The following is a 17746-nucleotide window of genomic DNA, read 5'->3' as shown; positions in this document are numbered from 1 at the left end:
GCACAAAATTTCCAAGGTCGTTACAGTCACTCTCTCCACTTTTTTATGTAGTGGGGTCTACTCGAGCTTTGGATCTGAATCATTCTTTTGTTCATGCCCTAAAATGGTCTCTCCAAATAGATGGATAGTGTGGATACAAAACATAGATCATGGTGGGACCCACGGAACTTGGTGACGTCACTTCAGTGGCAAGTCTGGCTACTCAACCTGTCAGTAGCGAATCCATGCCATACTAAGCTGCACCCACATACATGCGGCATGTTAGCGTTCATCCACTGCGGAATGGGTTTCGTATCAAGTACGTGTCAAGCGCGGACGCAGTTTCCCTACGATGTGGATTGCGTACTATCCCCGCTCGTCCCTAGCTCGGAACGGGCAATTCTATGGGCGGGTCCACCATGATGTATCTATACATCCAAACTGTCTATCCTTTTTCTCAGATTATTTTAAGGCATCAAAACAAAAATGAGGCAGATCCAACGATCAAGAGGACCACACCAAATAATAAGCTTGGTTGCATTAAAATTCACAAAGTAATAAATGTCAGTTGCATTAAATGTAAGAGTCATCTGTGGTGTGTTCCATTTGATCGTTGGATCTGCCTCATTTTTGTTTTGATGCTTTAAAATAATCTGAGAAAAGGGATAGACAGTTTGGATGTACAGATACATCACGGTGGGCCCACCCACAAAACTGCCCGTTCCGAGCTAGGGACGAGCGGGGGTAGTACGCAATCCTCATCCGTTTCCCTAGTGATGCTGCTACCAACGGAAGTGGATTGGCTACTCCCTCGCCACTAGCCCGATGGCTGGTGGTCAGTGCTCTGTGGGCCCTACCATGATGTATGTGTTTCATCCATTTTGTTCATCCATATTTATAAATCATTTTAGGGCTTGATCCCAAAAATGAGAGGGATATAAATCTCAGGTGGACCACAACATAGGAAAACAATAGTGATTAGATATCCACCATTAAAATCCTCCAAAGGCCCATTGTATTGTTTATTTGAAATCCAATATGTTGATTAGGTCATACAGACCCAAATGAAGGAAAAAAACAAATATCAGCTTGATCCAAAACTTTTATGGTCCCAAAAAGGTTTTTAATGGTCGAAGCTCATTCAACACTGTTTCCTATAATGTGATCCACTTGGGATTAGGATATACCTTATTTTTGGTCTCATACCATAAAATGATCGTGGAAAAATATATGGACAGCATGGATGAAACACATACATCATGGTTGGGCTCATAGAGCACCGACCATCAGCCCTTGTCTGTCTGGTGGCAAGGGGAGTACACAATCCCTTTCCGCTACCAACCAGGTGGTTAGTGGCCAGTGATACGTGGATTCACCGTTCTGTATATGTTTTATCCCCACGGTACATTCATTTTGAAAGATAATTTTAAAGCATAATTCCGGGAACGACGCATATTTAAAATTTAGGGCTTGGTTCTAAAAATGAGGTAGATCTAAATCTCAGGTGGACCATATCATGAGAAAACAGTAGTGATCCCTGTTAAAAACCTCCTAAGCCCACTGTAATAGTTATTTGACATCTAACCTGTTAATTAGATCATATGTACTGGGATGAAAGCTAAAAATAAAAATAAAAAATCAGCAGGAAGTTTTCACCGATGAGTTTTCAACCAACCCCCTGTGGCGCACGAGATTTAGATCAATCTTATTTTTCAGCTCATACCTCAAAATGATATGGAAGGATGGGTCTCATTTTTCGGTTCATACCGTAAAATGACCTGGAATAATGGGTGGATGGCATATATGAAACACATACATGATCGCGAGGCCCCACGGAGCACAGACCACTGGCTGTTGGCTAGGGGCAGGTTCAATAGCCAATCCATTTCCGTCAAGTGCGTGCACCGCGCTTCACCTCTTCAACCTCTCCTCGGGCGAATCGCGACTGAATATCTGAAAACAAAGTCAGGAATCACGACGGAGGAAACGAGGGGCCCGTTCGTACGATTTCAGCCGGTAACCGAAACGGCAACCGGTTAGGGGTAGGAATTCGAGAATCTGTGATTACTGGGTGTCGACTGGACAATTACCGGATCTGAGTACGCGCTCTTCACTCTTCTCTCAGGTCATGTGCCCCCCCGCCCACACGCACCCCTCTTTTTAGTAGACTTGCCTGGAGCAACTCTCTCTCTCTCTCTCTCACAGCATAAGGATCGGCAGCTGACCAAAGGCGAAATCCCATCCGTCCATCCATGTATGCGAAGGACGAAGGAAATCAGGATATCTTCTCCTCTTCACAGAGAGATGTTACCTACAGGTTATTGCTCCATCCTCTCTCTCTCTCTCTCTATTTTATTTGGTGTGTTTTGTTTTGTCTTGAAAAAGGGGATTTCATCAGTTTTAGATGGAAAGCCTGCCCTAACTTTTCTTCTTCCCATCCATTACATACCCACCCCCCCCCCCCCCCCCCCCCCCCCAGTCTCTGTACCGAAGATGAATTTGTTGGGAGGAATTGCAGAATACGCTTCCACGGCTTTGCTTGTTGGACTTCCGTTTTTTTAATTATTATAAATGTTTGGTAATCCAGACCTCTCATCTGTGGGGTCGCCATGGATGGATAATTCCCCACCCCCAACACAGATTGATTTGTGGCTTTCAAATAAACGGTTAAGTAGGTAAATACATCAACGGTCCCCATCCCGCTAAGGATATTCCAATCTGGGAAATTTTTGGGATGTGGTCTACCCACCAAATAGTCTGATATGGAGGAAGAATGCATGGGCTTCACTTGTCTAGTGCTGTGCAAAAGCCTCTTTCCATCTCTGTTGCTGTTGTTTTTGTTGTTGATCCTGTTGTTGCTGCTGCTGTTACTGTTGTTGTTGTTGTTGTGGTTGCAATTTCCTTTTCAAGCTGATTGATGGAATTATAATCCTTTAACTGTTATTCAATGAGATTTCATCTTGCTGGGAGGTCAAGGATCATAGTGGATTCAGAATTAACTATTCAATTCTTCCATTGAATGCACAATTCCAACGAGAGTTAGGACACTAGTTTGGGTTAGCCACCATCTGCTAAATTGTGCCAACCAATGTTGTTAAATGGGATCGCATATTCGCATAATGCGAATTCCCATATGCATATCGCATATGCTGTCATGGCATATGTGATTGCAGTGCATATGCGATTGCGTATGCTAAATGTGCGAGGATATGCAATCGCATACAGCACATGCGATCATATCTGCCAACCGTTGGCACATTATTATTATTATTATTATTATTATTTGCAAAAAAAAAAAAAAAACTTTAGTAAGTAGTGTAACTTGTAACGGTAAGTTGTGTGACTATATTGTTGAATGTAATTTAGTGTTAGTGTAACGAAGTTGTAACTTATTGTGGTGTAACTTAGTGTTAGTGTAACTAAGTTGTAACTTGTAAGTAGTGTTAGTGTTATAGTGTATAAATAATAAACATTAGGATGTAACTTTAAAATTGTATTTGTACAATAAATAGCTTATTGATTGTTTTATTACTTAACTATGTTGTTGAATGTTGAATTTGATGTACTTCATTCATTTTTCTCACAAGTCACAAATTAATTTTATAAATGTAAAATTATTATATTGGTTATCTATTAACTCAGGGAAGTTTTTCCTTAAAGTTCTTATATTTTTCTACATTTTAAAATTTTAAAAATATGCCACCGCATATGCGATTGCGCGATTGCATGTGCGCACAGGCATATGTGATCGCACAAAACCGCATATGCGGTTTGACAACATTGGTGCCAACTCATCCACCACACACATGCTATACTTGGTACTTGCATGCCAATGAGTGTCTTTTTTTTTTTTTTTTTTGGAGCAAAGCCCAAAATTGAATTCATCAGACAATACGGACCATTTAATTGGCAGCCATCAAATGACTGGTTGAGAGGAAAATGTTCAGCTATCCAGTTTTTCAACAAAATTAATCAATGGTTAGTGATTTTCAAGCTATGCTTTGTTTCCATTGGGGCCCATGATTTAGATGGTCTGGATTGATAGGCATGTTTGCCACATCTACAATGAATGAGTTGCCACAGTTTGGTAAACAAGTGCGCACGCTCCGATGAAAGCCATTTTAACTTAAAAACTTGATCTTTCTATCAGATTTTCTTCTATGATCATGTAGATACCCCACCGACGCCGATTGATCGATTGCACTGGAGTCGGATTGCGACTTGAAAACCAAAACCCTAAACCTAACACCCAAAACATCGGGAAACTTGTGGCTCTAAAATCCTATCTAGGTCCATATTAGCCTCTAAAAGTCCCCCAGACACTCCCTTAGCCTAATCTAGATGGATCTAGGGCCTCATCGTAGTTGTTCGAACACCAAAATAAGGTTATGCCAATGGAAATCCAAATTCCACTAGCACCTTTTTGCCAGATTGAATTTGTCACGTGGCACTCAAGATAGCAATGGGGTAGTGGTGCATTGAAGTTCGGCTCAAACTAGGTAGCGGAAGCCATGCACAAAGATGGGCCGGTTAAGAAGATAAGAAAGTGGTTCTCACTTCGACAAAGAGTCGTGGTTTTTTATGTGGGGGATTCCATTAGAATTGTGGTTCCAGGACTTTTTCTTCGAGGCCAACTCCTGCTTAGGTGAGGTGGTGGCCATTGATCAAGCAATGGAAGGAGAGGAGGTAGCAAGGATCCGTGTCATAAGAAGGAGGGCTTTGGGGGATCCTAGTGCGATATCAGTGGTGGTGGGAGAGGATCGCCTGGAGCCAATGTATTCTATATCGATAACAGTGGCCATAATGGTCACCACCATTATCGATACGGGTATCAGCCGTAACGGCCAATACAGGGGCGTATCAATCGTTACGACCCCCTGGAACGGTTGAAAATTTTCTTTTGCCCTGAAAAATTCTGAATATATATATATATATATATATATATATATATATATATAAAACCCAGAATAATATAAATATTCCAAATATATATTCAATTTTTATTTATTTATTTATTTTTAATATGTTTATGGTAGTGTAATAGTCCACTCTTTGGTGAGAGTGTTGTATTGGCTGTCTAGCGAATTTGTGACCATGATGATATGTCTCTAATGTTTAAACATCACAATCAAGCACTAGAACTAGAAATAAGAAAAATGCATAAATACTACTTTTTCAATTTAAAAAAAGGCACTTGGAGCTTCTATTCGCTCAAATCACTTCAAAAAAGAGGTGGGGACACCTTGTGTCTTCAAAAAAATATATTAAAAACTATAGTAAGAGTGGTCAAAATCTGTTGTAAAATGACCTAAGAGAGTTTTTGTAGTGAGAAAAGTGACAAAATGAGGAGAAAAAAGTGATAATTTTTCGACCATTATGGCAGTAACGGTTGTTGTGCCCCGTAATGGCCTTTACGGCCAATATAACGACCAATACGGTCCTAAAATACCTAACATATCGACCTTTATAGGTGTATCATAACGGATACAGAATACCTTGCCTGGAACTCATGGTACAAAGGGAGGTGAAATGGGGTCTACCTCTTTGTTGGGGTGACGTCTGGAGAAGGAGAGGTAGCATCTATGTTGGGCAGCCATGGCAGTCGAGTTGTGCAAGAGAAAGGTGCACAACTTCTGTGCTCCATTAATGTTTCGGATCCCAATGGGTGTGTGTGGATGGATGGGATTGGTGGAGACATGTTATGTGAGTAGAGATTGTACCCCATCGTGACGCGGAAGGATAAGTGTGTTGTGGGAGTAGTAGGGCCTTAGTGTTCTCTCCCGAACCTTGTTTTAGTTCGAGGCTCAGATATTGAACCTTGTCTAAGGGAGAATACTGGCCCACTGGCCACATCGAAAAGTTTCGGAGCTAGGTTTGGGAGTTGGGACACATGTCATGCAAGGACTTTGGATAAGTAACCGACGGCATTTATTTTGAGACTCGTCATCAAGGTGGGGAGCGAAAGCTTCTCTCAAGTTGACACCTAGGCGTCTAAGTTATGTGTGCCATCTAATGAGCAGTTGGAGTTTTGAGGCATGTGTGGAAGATGGGTCACTTGCTATTGTCCTGTTGCCCACATGTGCTAATTCTTATTTTCCTCTGGCATGGTTGCTTAAGTGTTGCACATAGGAGACTCAACTGCTACTTATTTTTCGAAGTCAGTCCTAATGGGGACATCACGCGTACGCACACCGCCTCCTACGCACGTACGGAAGGAGAGGGAGGGCCCCACCGTCGATCTGGCTCGATGACGACGTCCAAAGAGGGCTTTCTAGTTAGAAGACGAAGTTTTGATTTTAGTCAAGAAAAACTCATCATGGAATCTCATGATCGTGGCCCACTAGTCGGATTGATTTCATATTTTAGGTTTTGCTTATTGTTATTATTTAGAACATCATGAATGCTTTAGATTTCTTTGTTTGATTTTTATTTTAGTTTACTTCATCGCCAAGTAATAAGTTGCGCACATGGCGCGAGTTTAGGGGTATAGGGTTTTCCCTATAAATAGGCACCCCTTGTAATTCTTTTGATTCAATGAAGATGAATAAAAAATTGCTGTGTTTTCCTGCTCCTTGCCGCGTTATGGAAACCTAATTGGGTACGAAGCCCTCCCTTCTTCGAAGGGCTAACTACTATGGTGCGAAGCCACATCTATCCTGATTCGCCCCCACCTTCTTCCATCCATATTTTTCTAATTCCTACAAGCATTCCATCAATAGTTGCAGCCGTTTTTCTCTCTACAGCAGATTTTCAGAATCTGGCTCTACAGGAGGGTTGAAACTTCGGCGGAGCACCACGCACAAACCATGCATCGGATCGAGCTGAGATTTGGGGGTTTTGGAGTCCATCCCTGGTCAACCAGGGCTAAGGTAGCCTTTTTCTGAATAGTGGGCCCCACACACGTGCGGCCGTGATTACATGCACGTGCATCTGGGCCATTGTTGCTGTCCGCACGCGGGAACTGTCTTCCGATTCAGGTTTTCTTCTTATTTTACTCTCTCATACCAGTTTTTCATAACCCCAATCCTAGATTGCATTGTCCTTAATTTATTTGCCCATTTTCTCACCCCAGGGTTCATTGAATTGAAATTGGTGAATCACTTGGATTAGGGACTGATTGCTGTGCATGTGTGGATGATTACTGCTTATCTTTAAGCATCGTTTGGTTTATAATTTTAACAGATCCAGCCCTAACATGTGTAGGCCTGGACCCGCATAGATTCCCCTTAATTGAATGGTTTGGACTTTCATGTGGGATATGGAATTTGTGTAATTGTTTCTGAACTAACGTGATCTTAAGCCTGAAATCTCGCACATCATATTTAAATTTCATGTCCTGCATCAAATTTGGTATCAGAGATTAGGGTTCTTATAGGGGAATGCATTACATGTTTAGGGTTTAGTTGTTTGTGTCTATTACGCATCAATTCTCATCATATATGGCTGTTTAGAGGTCCATAAACCTTGACAAAAGCTGCTGAAATTTTCTGTTATCCCCTTATTTGAATTATTTTAGAAATTAACTTAGCTTTCTATTTCTAGGTTTAGAAACTTTCCTTTTCTGTTTTTAGAAACTTTCTTAATCTGTTTTTGGAAACTAATTTCCTTTCCTTTTTCTTTTTTAGAAACTAGTTTACTTTCCCTTTTCTTTTTAGAAACTAACTTACTTTCTATTCTTAGAAACTTTCCTTTTTCTTTTTTTATTGTTTTTTTTTTAAAACTTTCCTAATTTGTTTTTTTTTTTTGAAACTTTCCTAATTTGTTTTTAGAAACTTTCCTTTTTTTTCGTTTTTAGAAATTAGGTTGCTTTTTTAGAAACTTTCCTTTTTTCGTTTTTAGAAAATAGGTTGCTTTTTTAGAAACTTTCCTAATTTGTTTTCAGTAACTTTTCTTTTTCGTTTTTAGAAAATAGTTTGTTTCTTAAAAAAAAAAAAAATATTTTGACAACTAATTACTGAATTTTGGTTTGCACCCTACACTAAACATGGAACAACTGCTAGAGTCACTAAACAAGCTATCCCAGCAGATCGAGTCTTTGGATAAGCACTTGGAAATGGACTAATGCTTTGAACAACTTGATGTGCGCATTATCCGACTAAAGACCATGGCTAGGACAAACCCCACCATTGGGGTAGATGTCCAATCTCAAGCAGGTGGCTTGGAGGATAGACCAATGAATAGAGTTGGTCAATGAATCAATTATGGGCGTGCACCCATGCATCCACCCCATCACCCCATGAGGGACATCAAGACCACTATTTTGAGGGGTACAACATGTGCGGCCTTGTGGTTAGAGAGAGTGCACTAGAGGATAGTGTAGAGTTACCCATTGAGGTCATTCCGGTAATGGATGTGTTACGTGATGTCTTTCCTGATGATTTACGGGATGAGTCTCCCCCTAGGAGGGATATAAGCACACCAGAACATGGGACACCGTTATACCTATAGCCGAGTTTGCGTTTAATAGTTCTGTCGATAGGTCCATAAGTCTCAGTCCTTATGAAATCATTACTGGTTATAAACCTAGAAAACTTATTGATCTTATCCATATGTCACTGTCCCATAGGCCGTCAGAGCCTGCAGAGTCTTTGCGTATCACATTCATTTATGACATCAAGAAATCAGGCAGAAGATCACTACTAGTAATTAACATTACAAATTTTCTGTAGACCAGCATGAACGTTTCAAAGAATTCAATATTGGGGACTTTGTGATAGTCCGCATCAGGCCCGAGCTTTATCCTCCGAAGGCCATTCATAAGTTACACGCGCTTAGCGCTGGATCCTTCAAAATTATAAAACGAAACGGTTTCGATGCATATGAGGTAGATCTTCCACATTCCATGGGAATTAGTTCCGCATTCAATGTGGAGGATCTAGTTACTTTTCAGAGGACCACTGATACTTTGTCCGGCCCTTCGCCCACCCATCCTGCTTCCCCAGATTTATCCCTTGATCCATGACCCCCTCTCGACCCATATTCCCAGCCTCTAACTCTCATACCTACCCTTCTCGACCCATTTTAACAGCTTCTATGTCCCATACTTACCCGTCCTAACCCATGTTTTCAGCCTCTACCTCCCATACCTACCCTTCTCGACCAATTTTTTCAGCTTCTACGTCCCATACCTACCCGACCCAACCCATTTTTCCAGCCTTTATCTACTCTTTCTGACCTTTTTTCCTAGCCTATACCTCCCATACCTAACCTTCACACACACAGAGAGGAAATAGAGGATATCATGGACCAACAGATAGTTTCAATGTCGGACAGCAGGATTCAGAAATACTTGGTTAAATGGAAGTCACGCCCAGCTTCAGACAGTACGTGGCTTACTAAGGAGGAGCTTCAGAGACTTAATCCTGACATCCTGGAGTGGTTCAGGAGTTTTATTTCGCTAGTGGCGAAATCTTTGCAACTGGAGAGAATTGATGGGGACATTACGTGCACACGCGCACGCATTCTACCCCCTATGCACGTACGAAAGGAGAGGGAGGGCCCCACCATCGATCTGACTCGATGATGACGTCCAGGGAGGGCTTCCTAGTTAGAAGATGAAGTTTTGATTCAAAGAGTGGGCCCAATAGTCAAGGAAAGCCCATCATAGGTCTCGTGATCGTGACCCACTAGTTGGATTGATTTCATATTTTAGGTTTTGCTTATTGTTATTATTTAGAACATCATGAACGCGCTAGATTTCTTTATTTGATTTTTATTTTAGTTTACCTCATTGCCAAGTAATAGGTTGCGCACATGGCGCGAGTTTAGGGGCATAGGGTTTTCCCTATAAATAGGCATCCCTCGTAGTTCTTTTGATTCAATGAAATTGAATAAAAATTGCTGCGTTTTCCTGCTCCTTGCCGAGTTATGAAAACCTAATTGGGTGCAAAGCCCTCCCTTCTTCGAAGGGCTAACGACCGTAGTGCGAAGCCACATCTATCCCGATTCGCCCCCACCTTCTCCCATCCATATTTCTCCTCCTACAAGCATTTCATCTGTAAATCCATCAATAGTTGCAGCCATTTTTCTTTTTACAGCAGATTTCTAGAATCTGGCCCTGCAGGAGGGCTGAAACTTCGACGGAGCACCACGTACAAACCGTGCATCGGATTGAGCTGAGATTTGGAGTTTTTGGAGTCCATCCTTAGTCGACTAGGGCCAATGTGGCCTTTTTCTGAATAGTGGGCCCCACACACGTACGACCGTGATTACACGCACGTGCGTCTGGGCCATTGTTGTTGTCCGCATGCGGGAACTGTCTTCCGGTTCAAGTTTTCTTCTTATTTTACCCACTCATACCAGTTTTTCATAAACCCTAATCCTAGATTGGATTATCCTTAATTTATTTGCCCATTTTTTCACCCTAGGGTTCCTTGAATTGAAATTGGTGAATCCCTTGGATTAGGGATTGATTGCTGTGCATGTGTGGATGATTACTGCTTATCTTTGAGCATCGTTTGGTTTATAATTTTAACAGATCCAGCCCTAACATGTGTAGGCCTGGACCCGCATAGATTCCCCTTAATTGAATGGTTTGGACTTTCATGTGGGATATAGAATTTGTGTAATTGTTTCTGAACTAACGTGATCTTAAGCCTGAAATCTCGCACATCATATTTAAATTTCATGTCCTGCATAAAGTCCGCTCCTTGCTAAAGGGAGCTTCAATCGAGTTGAGAGAGTCTTTTTTTACAAGGATGTTGGAGGTGCATTGTCATCGTCAGAGGTAGCTTCTCACGGTTTGAGGTCAGCGGTTGAAGGAAGGTCATATTGGGTGCCTTTCTATAGATAATATTTGGGCTATGACGAATAGCTGCAACAAAGTCTAGTTGCTCAGTGTGCTTACGGTGGCAGGAGACTGGAAGGGGAGCTGATTCCGGATGAAGCTAAAGATGAGGTGGAGATGGAAGAGGCTTTGATAATCACTCCTTTGTGTAGAAAAACAAGAGGGTGCCCACTCGATTCGCACAACGGACTCAAATAAGTTGGCTAAGTTCAAGAGGTTGATGAGGAAACATGCTCGATGCAACAGAGCAATTCTAGTGGGCAAATGATGTGCTCTAGTAAGGGTGGAAGGCTTGGAGGGTTTGTCGTACGACGTTTAGGATGTGGACATTTACAATTTTATTTTTATTTTTATTTTTTAAAATTTATGCAAAGTAAATGATGCAGGACAATTAACTACTTGCTCTAAAAGCTTGAACTGATAGAACATGGCGAATTAATCCCTTTATCTCATAGCCCAAGCCCCACATCCCATGGGTTAGGACTTCGGCCGAACCCCCCTCGTGGGCCCCACTTCACATGGGTTCCGCTTTACACGAGCCACCCGCTTCACACGAGCTACTCGCCTCAAATGGGCCGCCCACCTCGAGTGTGTCCCTGCATCCCACAATCCACCCCACTCGAGCCCGGTGTGAAAATGCTCCTGCATTAGTAAATATGCGCAACTTCAGCTAGAGATTCAGGCGCTGAAGACCAAGAAGTCAAAGGTTAGAGGGAAGTGCTTAGTCTTAAGTGCTCCATTAACTATGACTTGGTAGGCGGAGCAAGTGGATGAAAGAGCATGAGATTAAGTAAAGCAGGTTTTCAATAATTATTGTCCTAGAATGTTAGAGGGCTGGGCTGCAAGGTGAAAAGGTCTAGGTCAGGAAAGTTAGTAGGAAGTCGAAGGTGGATATCATTGCTTTGCAGGGATCTAAGCTCCAAGTAGTGGACAAAAGTGTGCTTGACTCTATGTGGGAGTTAAGATAAGGGGTGGGTTTCTGTTTATGCTTCTAGGGTTGCGAGGTGGATTACAATGTTGATCTTTGGTTGAAAGTGGATTCTTTTTTACGTAAATTTTCTCTTTTTATTGTTGTTGCGGGAGATTTCTTTCGGCTTCCAATGGGTGTTTTCAGCATATACGGGCCTTGTTCGTACAGTATGAGAGATCACTTATGGCCAAAGTTAGACACTGTCAGATAGGAATGGGTTGAGCCATGGTGTGCTAGAGGTGATTATAATGTGCTTTGTTTCAGTCATGATAAGTCAAAAGGGGGTCATATCACTCGAAGTATGTCAAACTTTGCAAATTGGGTGGCCCGACATGATTTGGTGAATCTCCTCTTACAAGGGGCTAAATTCATGTCGTCTAATGGTTTAAAAAAAAAAGCTTCTTCATCGTGCCTGGACAAATTTTTGGTTTCCACAGAGTGGTTAGAAAAGTTTCTATTGGTTAGTCAACGTGGCATGCCAAGGATTGTGTCTGATCATAGGCCCATAGTTCTCGAAGTGGTTGTGGAAAATTAGGGTCCAAGACCTTTTAGGTTTAAGAGTGCTTGACTTGAAATTGACGGTTTTAAAAATCTTGTCACTGATTGGTGGAATTTGTGTTGATGGGTTTGCAGGCTTCATGTTAAGCAGGAAGCTAAAGCTCTTAAAACACAATATTAATTTGTGAAAAAGGAAGTGCTAGAGGTGCATGATGCAGATTTTGATAGAATACCCAGGGAAATTAATGAGCTAGATTTATTGGAGGATAGTTGCTTAATGGTGGAAGACAGAGATAAGAGGGCACCTTTATCTTTGAGTTATGCGAACCAATCTAGAAGAGGAAATTAAATGGCGTTAGAGATCTAGAGCAGTGCGGCTCAAAGAAGGAGACACAAATACTCACTTCTTTCTCAACATTACTAGTGCCTAGGCCCAAGCAAATAGAATATCCAATTTAGTAGTGGATGGAATTCAGACTTTGAATAAGGATCAAATTTGTGACACAATAGTGCATTTTTTTCAGAAATTTATTATCTTGTGATCAGTGGGAAAGACTGTGATTGGATAATTTAGAGTTTTAGAGTTTGTTTACTAAGGATGCCTAATCGCTTGAGGGGCCGATATTGGAAGAAGAGGTTAAAGCCGCTTTAGATTCGATGTGTGGGGACTAGGCCAGGTCTTGATGGATTTCCCATACTTTTCTTTCATAAAATTTGGCTATTGATTAAAAAAAGGAAAAAATGAAAAAAAGAGAGGATGCAATGGTTTTTTTTTTCGAAATTATATGATCGAAGCTGTCTATCAAGTGACATGGGAGCTACTTTCATTGCTCTTGTTCCCAAAGCGGAGGTGGTGGAGCTGTTAAAAGATTTTCGGCCTATCGGTTTGATAGTGGGGCCTTATAAGATTTTAGCCAAGGTTTTTTCTTCAAGATTTAGGGAGTTCTTTCAAAGGTTATTTATGAAAATCAGGGAGCTTTTTCCTTGTGAAGGCAGATTCTAGATAGTTCTCTTATCCTCCATAAATGTATTGACTCCAAAAATAGGGAGAGAAAAGTGGGATTGTGTGTAAGTTGGACATTGAAAAGGTGTATAACCACTTGGATTTGGAGCTTACTATATGGTTGATAGATTGGGGTGTGGCTAGAAGTGGAGAAGGTGGATGTGATTCTGTGTGCAATCCACCTCATTCTCTATCTTAATTAATGGGTAGCCCAATGGTTACTTCAAAGCATCCAGAGGTCTCAAGCATGAGGATCCATTGTCCTTGTCTTTATTTGTTGTCATTGTGGAGGCACTTAACAAGGTGCTTAGCAAAGGGGAGGAGAATGGTATAATTAGTAGGTTCAAGGTGACGAACGATGGAGTGACCTTTTCTCATATTCAGTATGTGGATGATTTTGGCGCAGATGTGGTTTCAGTGGATAATCGTTGAAAAATTATTGTTTGTTTTGAGGCAGTGTTGGGTTTGAAGATTAATTTGGTCAAGTTTGAAATGTTCGGAGTTCATATCAAACGGGAGGACCTTTGTATATTTACTAGAACTTTTGGCTACAAGATGGGAGAATTTTTGTGGACATATTTATAGTTGCCTCTTTGCATTAGGAAGCTGGCAAAGCACCTTTGGGATAAGATTATTGAAAGAAATGAGAGGAAGCTTACAATTTGGCAATGTGATTATCTTTCCTTGCGAGGGCGTTCGACTCTTATCAGAGTGGCTTTTTCTAACATGATGGTTTATTTCATGTCCCTTCTCAAATGCCCAAAATAAGTTTTGGATAGACATATACTAGAAAAATTAATGAGAGACTTTTTTTTGGAAAGGTGCTAAGGATGATAGAAAGTTTCATCTCCTTAGATGGGAGGATGTGTGTAAGCCTATTGAATTGGGTGGAGTAGGCCTTAAAAATTTGGGTGCTATGAATCTAGCTTTACTTGGGAAATGATTTGGAGATTTGGATTCAAAGTGGGGAGACTTTGGAGGATCTTATTGCTAGCGAGTATGGTACGCAAGATGGTGGGGGGTTTATTAGGAGCTCCTCTCTTTATAGAGCTTCTGGTATTTGGAAAGCGATAACAACGACAGAGCATCTAGTTCGTAGGGGGATTGGTTTCTCTCTTGGGAATGGTCATCGCATTTGGTTTTGGGTGTATTTGTGGTGCGGTGATAGTGCATTACAAGATCTATTTCCTAGAGTGGTCTGACTCACTCTAGATTGTTTCATTTCGGTTGTAGATTGCTTCTCTTAATGTGACAAATCTGTGGTGTGGAATCCTCGCTGAACGAATATGACGGATAAAGAGATTGATGAGTTTGCAGGATTACTTGATTGCCTCAAAGATATAGTTCCTTCAAGTCAAGAGTTGGATTCATTGGTTTGGAAGGGCACATCCATTGGAAAGTTCTTAGTTCATTCGCTTTTTAGTTTGCTGAGTGAGCCCCCTCGTCTGAGTGAGCCCCCTCGTACACACAGACAGAGGATGGATGGCAGCAAAGGCATCCATCCTTCTCATCCCACTCATCGGAGCCATCCATCGTGTCTAGGCCAATCCAGAGCCATCCATCCTTCTCATTCGAGTTATCCATCGTGTCTAGGCCAATCCAGAGCCATCCATCGTTCTTATCCAAGCCATCCATCGTGTCTAGGCTAATCCAACCTATCCCGAATACGCACATGATCTATTCAACTCATCACAGCAGTCCAGATCCAACGGAGTAGGGTCGGGTCTAAGATATCCAACCTTGTTTTCCATGAAGAGTCTTAGGTCTCTTTCTTTCCCCTCTCAGATCTGCCACGTGCACTATTTCTCTGAGTGCGCTTGTACTGTTTACATTCCTTGCTCATTTACATACTGCAATAGTTTCCCACTCATACACCCCCTTGTTGTATCTCCTCATAAATTCTGTCTGACGTATGCTTTGTGTCTTGCTGAGCGATCAGATTCTGACTCATGCCCACATCCACAGATAGTTTTCTAAAAGCTCCATCTTTCTAGTTGCTGCACTTAACAGAGGTAGATCAACTCCAAATCGTCTGGTTGCCATGCGTTGGCAATGTAGTTGACATCAAGCTTGATGTTTCAGCATAAAAGCTGAATTCAATTACTTCTGTTTATACAGAGAAGCTAAACTTTATGCTGCATTTGTATTTATCATCTAATGTGATATTTGAAGATGGATTTACACCTTATCATGTTATGAGTTTTGGGGTTTGTTTAGTCTCATTCGATTTGGGACTAGAAATGTAGAAATGGTTTGTGTTGTAGTAAAGGTGGGATTTTGTGGGATCCAATATTCCACCAAGCAGACACTTGGGAAAGATTTATTCCTATGCTATTTGGTTATTGTCGATATTGTCCTTGTCATCGTCCTCACTGTTGTTTGTGGGGGGTTTTTGTAATTGGGTTGCTCAAGTTGTAAACTACCTTGTCTATGTTAACCTTATTCAGTATATACAGGGGAGGTTTATTTACACCATTGCTCATGTGTGATGCAGCTGTGGTGCTTGTGGATATGCCCTAAATTTAAGCTCCTCCAATCGAAATACATCCAAGATTGACTCTAAATATGGAAAGGCTATAAGGAAGGGAATCATATCATTCTTCTCCATTGATGAGAGCCGATTCACTCAGATTGATGAGTTCGTATGCCTACCTTATTTCATCGTCAAGCATTCGTGGGGCCTCTTGCAGCCAAGAACCAAGCTCCTCTGCCGGAAGTGTGGGAACTACATTGGCCATGCTTATGAAGAGACCACCTCCCCCTTTGGATTGGACAAATCGGACTCAAGCTCCGGGAATGGGATATCTGTTTGCAGGAAATACAATGTCAAGATCCGTGCTGTACAGCCCTCCGATGAATCAGGTACTCCTCTTGTCATATAATGTGAATATTCTTGGTGTCACATAAATCCACAGACTGTCTGGAGAAGCATATAAACATAGCTGGATTCAAATGTTGAACTCCAGCCTTTATCTCGTGTTGCTGTTTCACGATCATCACTGTACAAAGGAAGGGTTGATTGATCATTTTAGGTGATTGGGTGCTTCAGAGAGGTCTGGTTCTTTTTTATTGGTGTGGTCTTTTTGTGCATGATCCTTTCATTGTTTGCTATTGAATCCTATAATTATGTATAATATTTGAGACCTATAGGTGTATGCATACAATTGTTTTCCTAGTTAGTATGCTGTCAATATGCTTTGGAGAGGATGGGCATTCAACAAGAGTAAGGTTTTCTCCGAGTATGCTAACAAATGATGGACTAACCTGACAAATAATAGCTAAACAGATCTGGTAAGTTTTTATTTTGCCAGAAGGTATTATTATGGGCATTTGGAATAAGCAAGCATCCACTTTATTATAAGCAATAAGAGCCTAGTTGTCCATGATTTTTTATTTTTTAATCCACTGTCTTTCTGGACCTATTCGGGCACAAGAATCGAGACAAATAAAATAGAGACTCTTGTGCTACAGGCCTGAGTATTATTGAGAGAATCATGCCAAGTTTTGGGGGGCTAGGATCTTCCAATCTAGTACATATTTGGCGCATGGCCCAACCACTTTCTTGTGACTAACAGTATACATTCAATAATAACAAGCTTTGACTTCTCTTTCATTTCATATAAGCTGTCCAGAACTTTTGTAAAACTATTAAATGAAAATTTGATTCCTTCATGCACTTTTCCTATCTCATGGGCTTCTTGGTGTATGTAAATTAAGGGTCTGTTTAGTAAGAAAGAAAATAAAGCAAAATCATGGAAATTGTAAATAATTATTTCTATGGGCACGATTGAGAAATGAATTTCAATTTTCATGGGCACTATTGAGATATGAATTTCAATTTTATGAAAATTGAAAATCACTGATTCATTAGTTAACAGTCACCTTGTATTTTTTGCTAGAGAGTTGTAATAGTGGAAAATGCAAATGATTACTTCTAGGAGTTTGATGATTTTCTTTAAAAATCAAACATGTCTAATAGATACACCTTTTTATTAAATCTAAAATCAAGAAAAATAGAAAAGAGGGGGTGCCTACACTAATATAATTTCACTTTGTAAATTACATTCTTCAAATATGGGAAGAAAAGATTTCTTTTTATAAGTATCTCAAGCTTAGGGAGAGAGACGGGCATTTTCCCTTTATAAAAAAAAATTGACTTGTCACATCATTCCTTGTGAATGAAGCCAAACGACATTGGCATGGAAGGCATCATCCAAACGCGGCTTAATTACTGCTATGAGCAAGAAATGATTCCAATGGTGTTGAGCAAAACATCCAAACAGGCCCTTGGATTTCATGTGGGAAACAGGAGTTTTGATAATTCTGCTTGCACACGCTACCAACATCAGTCGCCAACATGTGTACGAGATCTAACTACTCATTAATATTAGATAAGGAAACTACCTTCATGGCAAACGTGTATGAGATCTAAAACTACCTTCATGTATGGATGATTAAGAAATGATAGCCAGTCTCTATTTGGCTAGCGTGCATGTGATGACTTGATGTC

The 17746-nt window shown here is 40.9% G+C and overlaps 1 protein-coding gene across 1 annotated transcript; it reads left to right on the top strand.

Annotated features, from left to right (window-relative positions):
• The first annotated feature begins 1900 nt into the window (after positions 1-1900).
• Positions 1901-16440, top strand: LOC131253299 (uncharacterized protein At4g08330, chloroplastic-like). The gene is made up of 2 exons (XM_058254249.1): positions 1901-2296; positions 15731-16440. Exons 1-2 carry the CDS (start codon positions 2232-2234, stop codon positions 16116-16118), a joined length of 453 nt encoding a protein of 150 aa, XP_058110232.1. The 5' UTR covers positions 1901-2231; the 3' UTR covers positions 16119-16440.
• The last annotated feature ends 1306 nt before the right edge of the window (positions 16441-17746 follow it).

Source organism: Magnolia sinica, chromosome 8 (assembly GCF_029962835.1).
Source record: "Magnolia sinica isolate HGM2019 chromosome 8, MsV1, whole genome shotgun sequence".
NCBI classification, from domain to species: domain Eukaryota; kingdom Viridiplantae; phylum Streptophyta; class Magnoliopsida; order Magnoliales; family Magnoliaceae; genus Magnolia; species Magnolia sinica.
The sequence above is the reverse complement of the archived record's forward strand: the minus strand, read 5'-3'. Positions and strand labels throughout refer to the sequence as shown.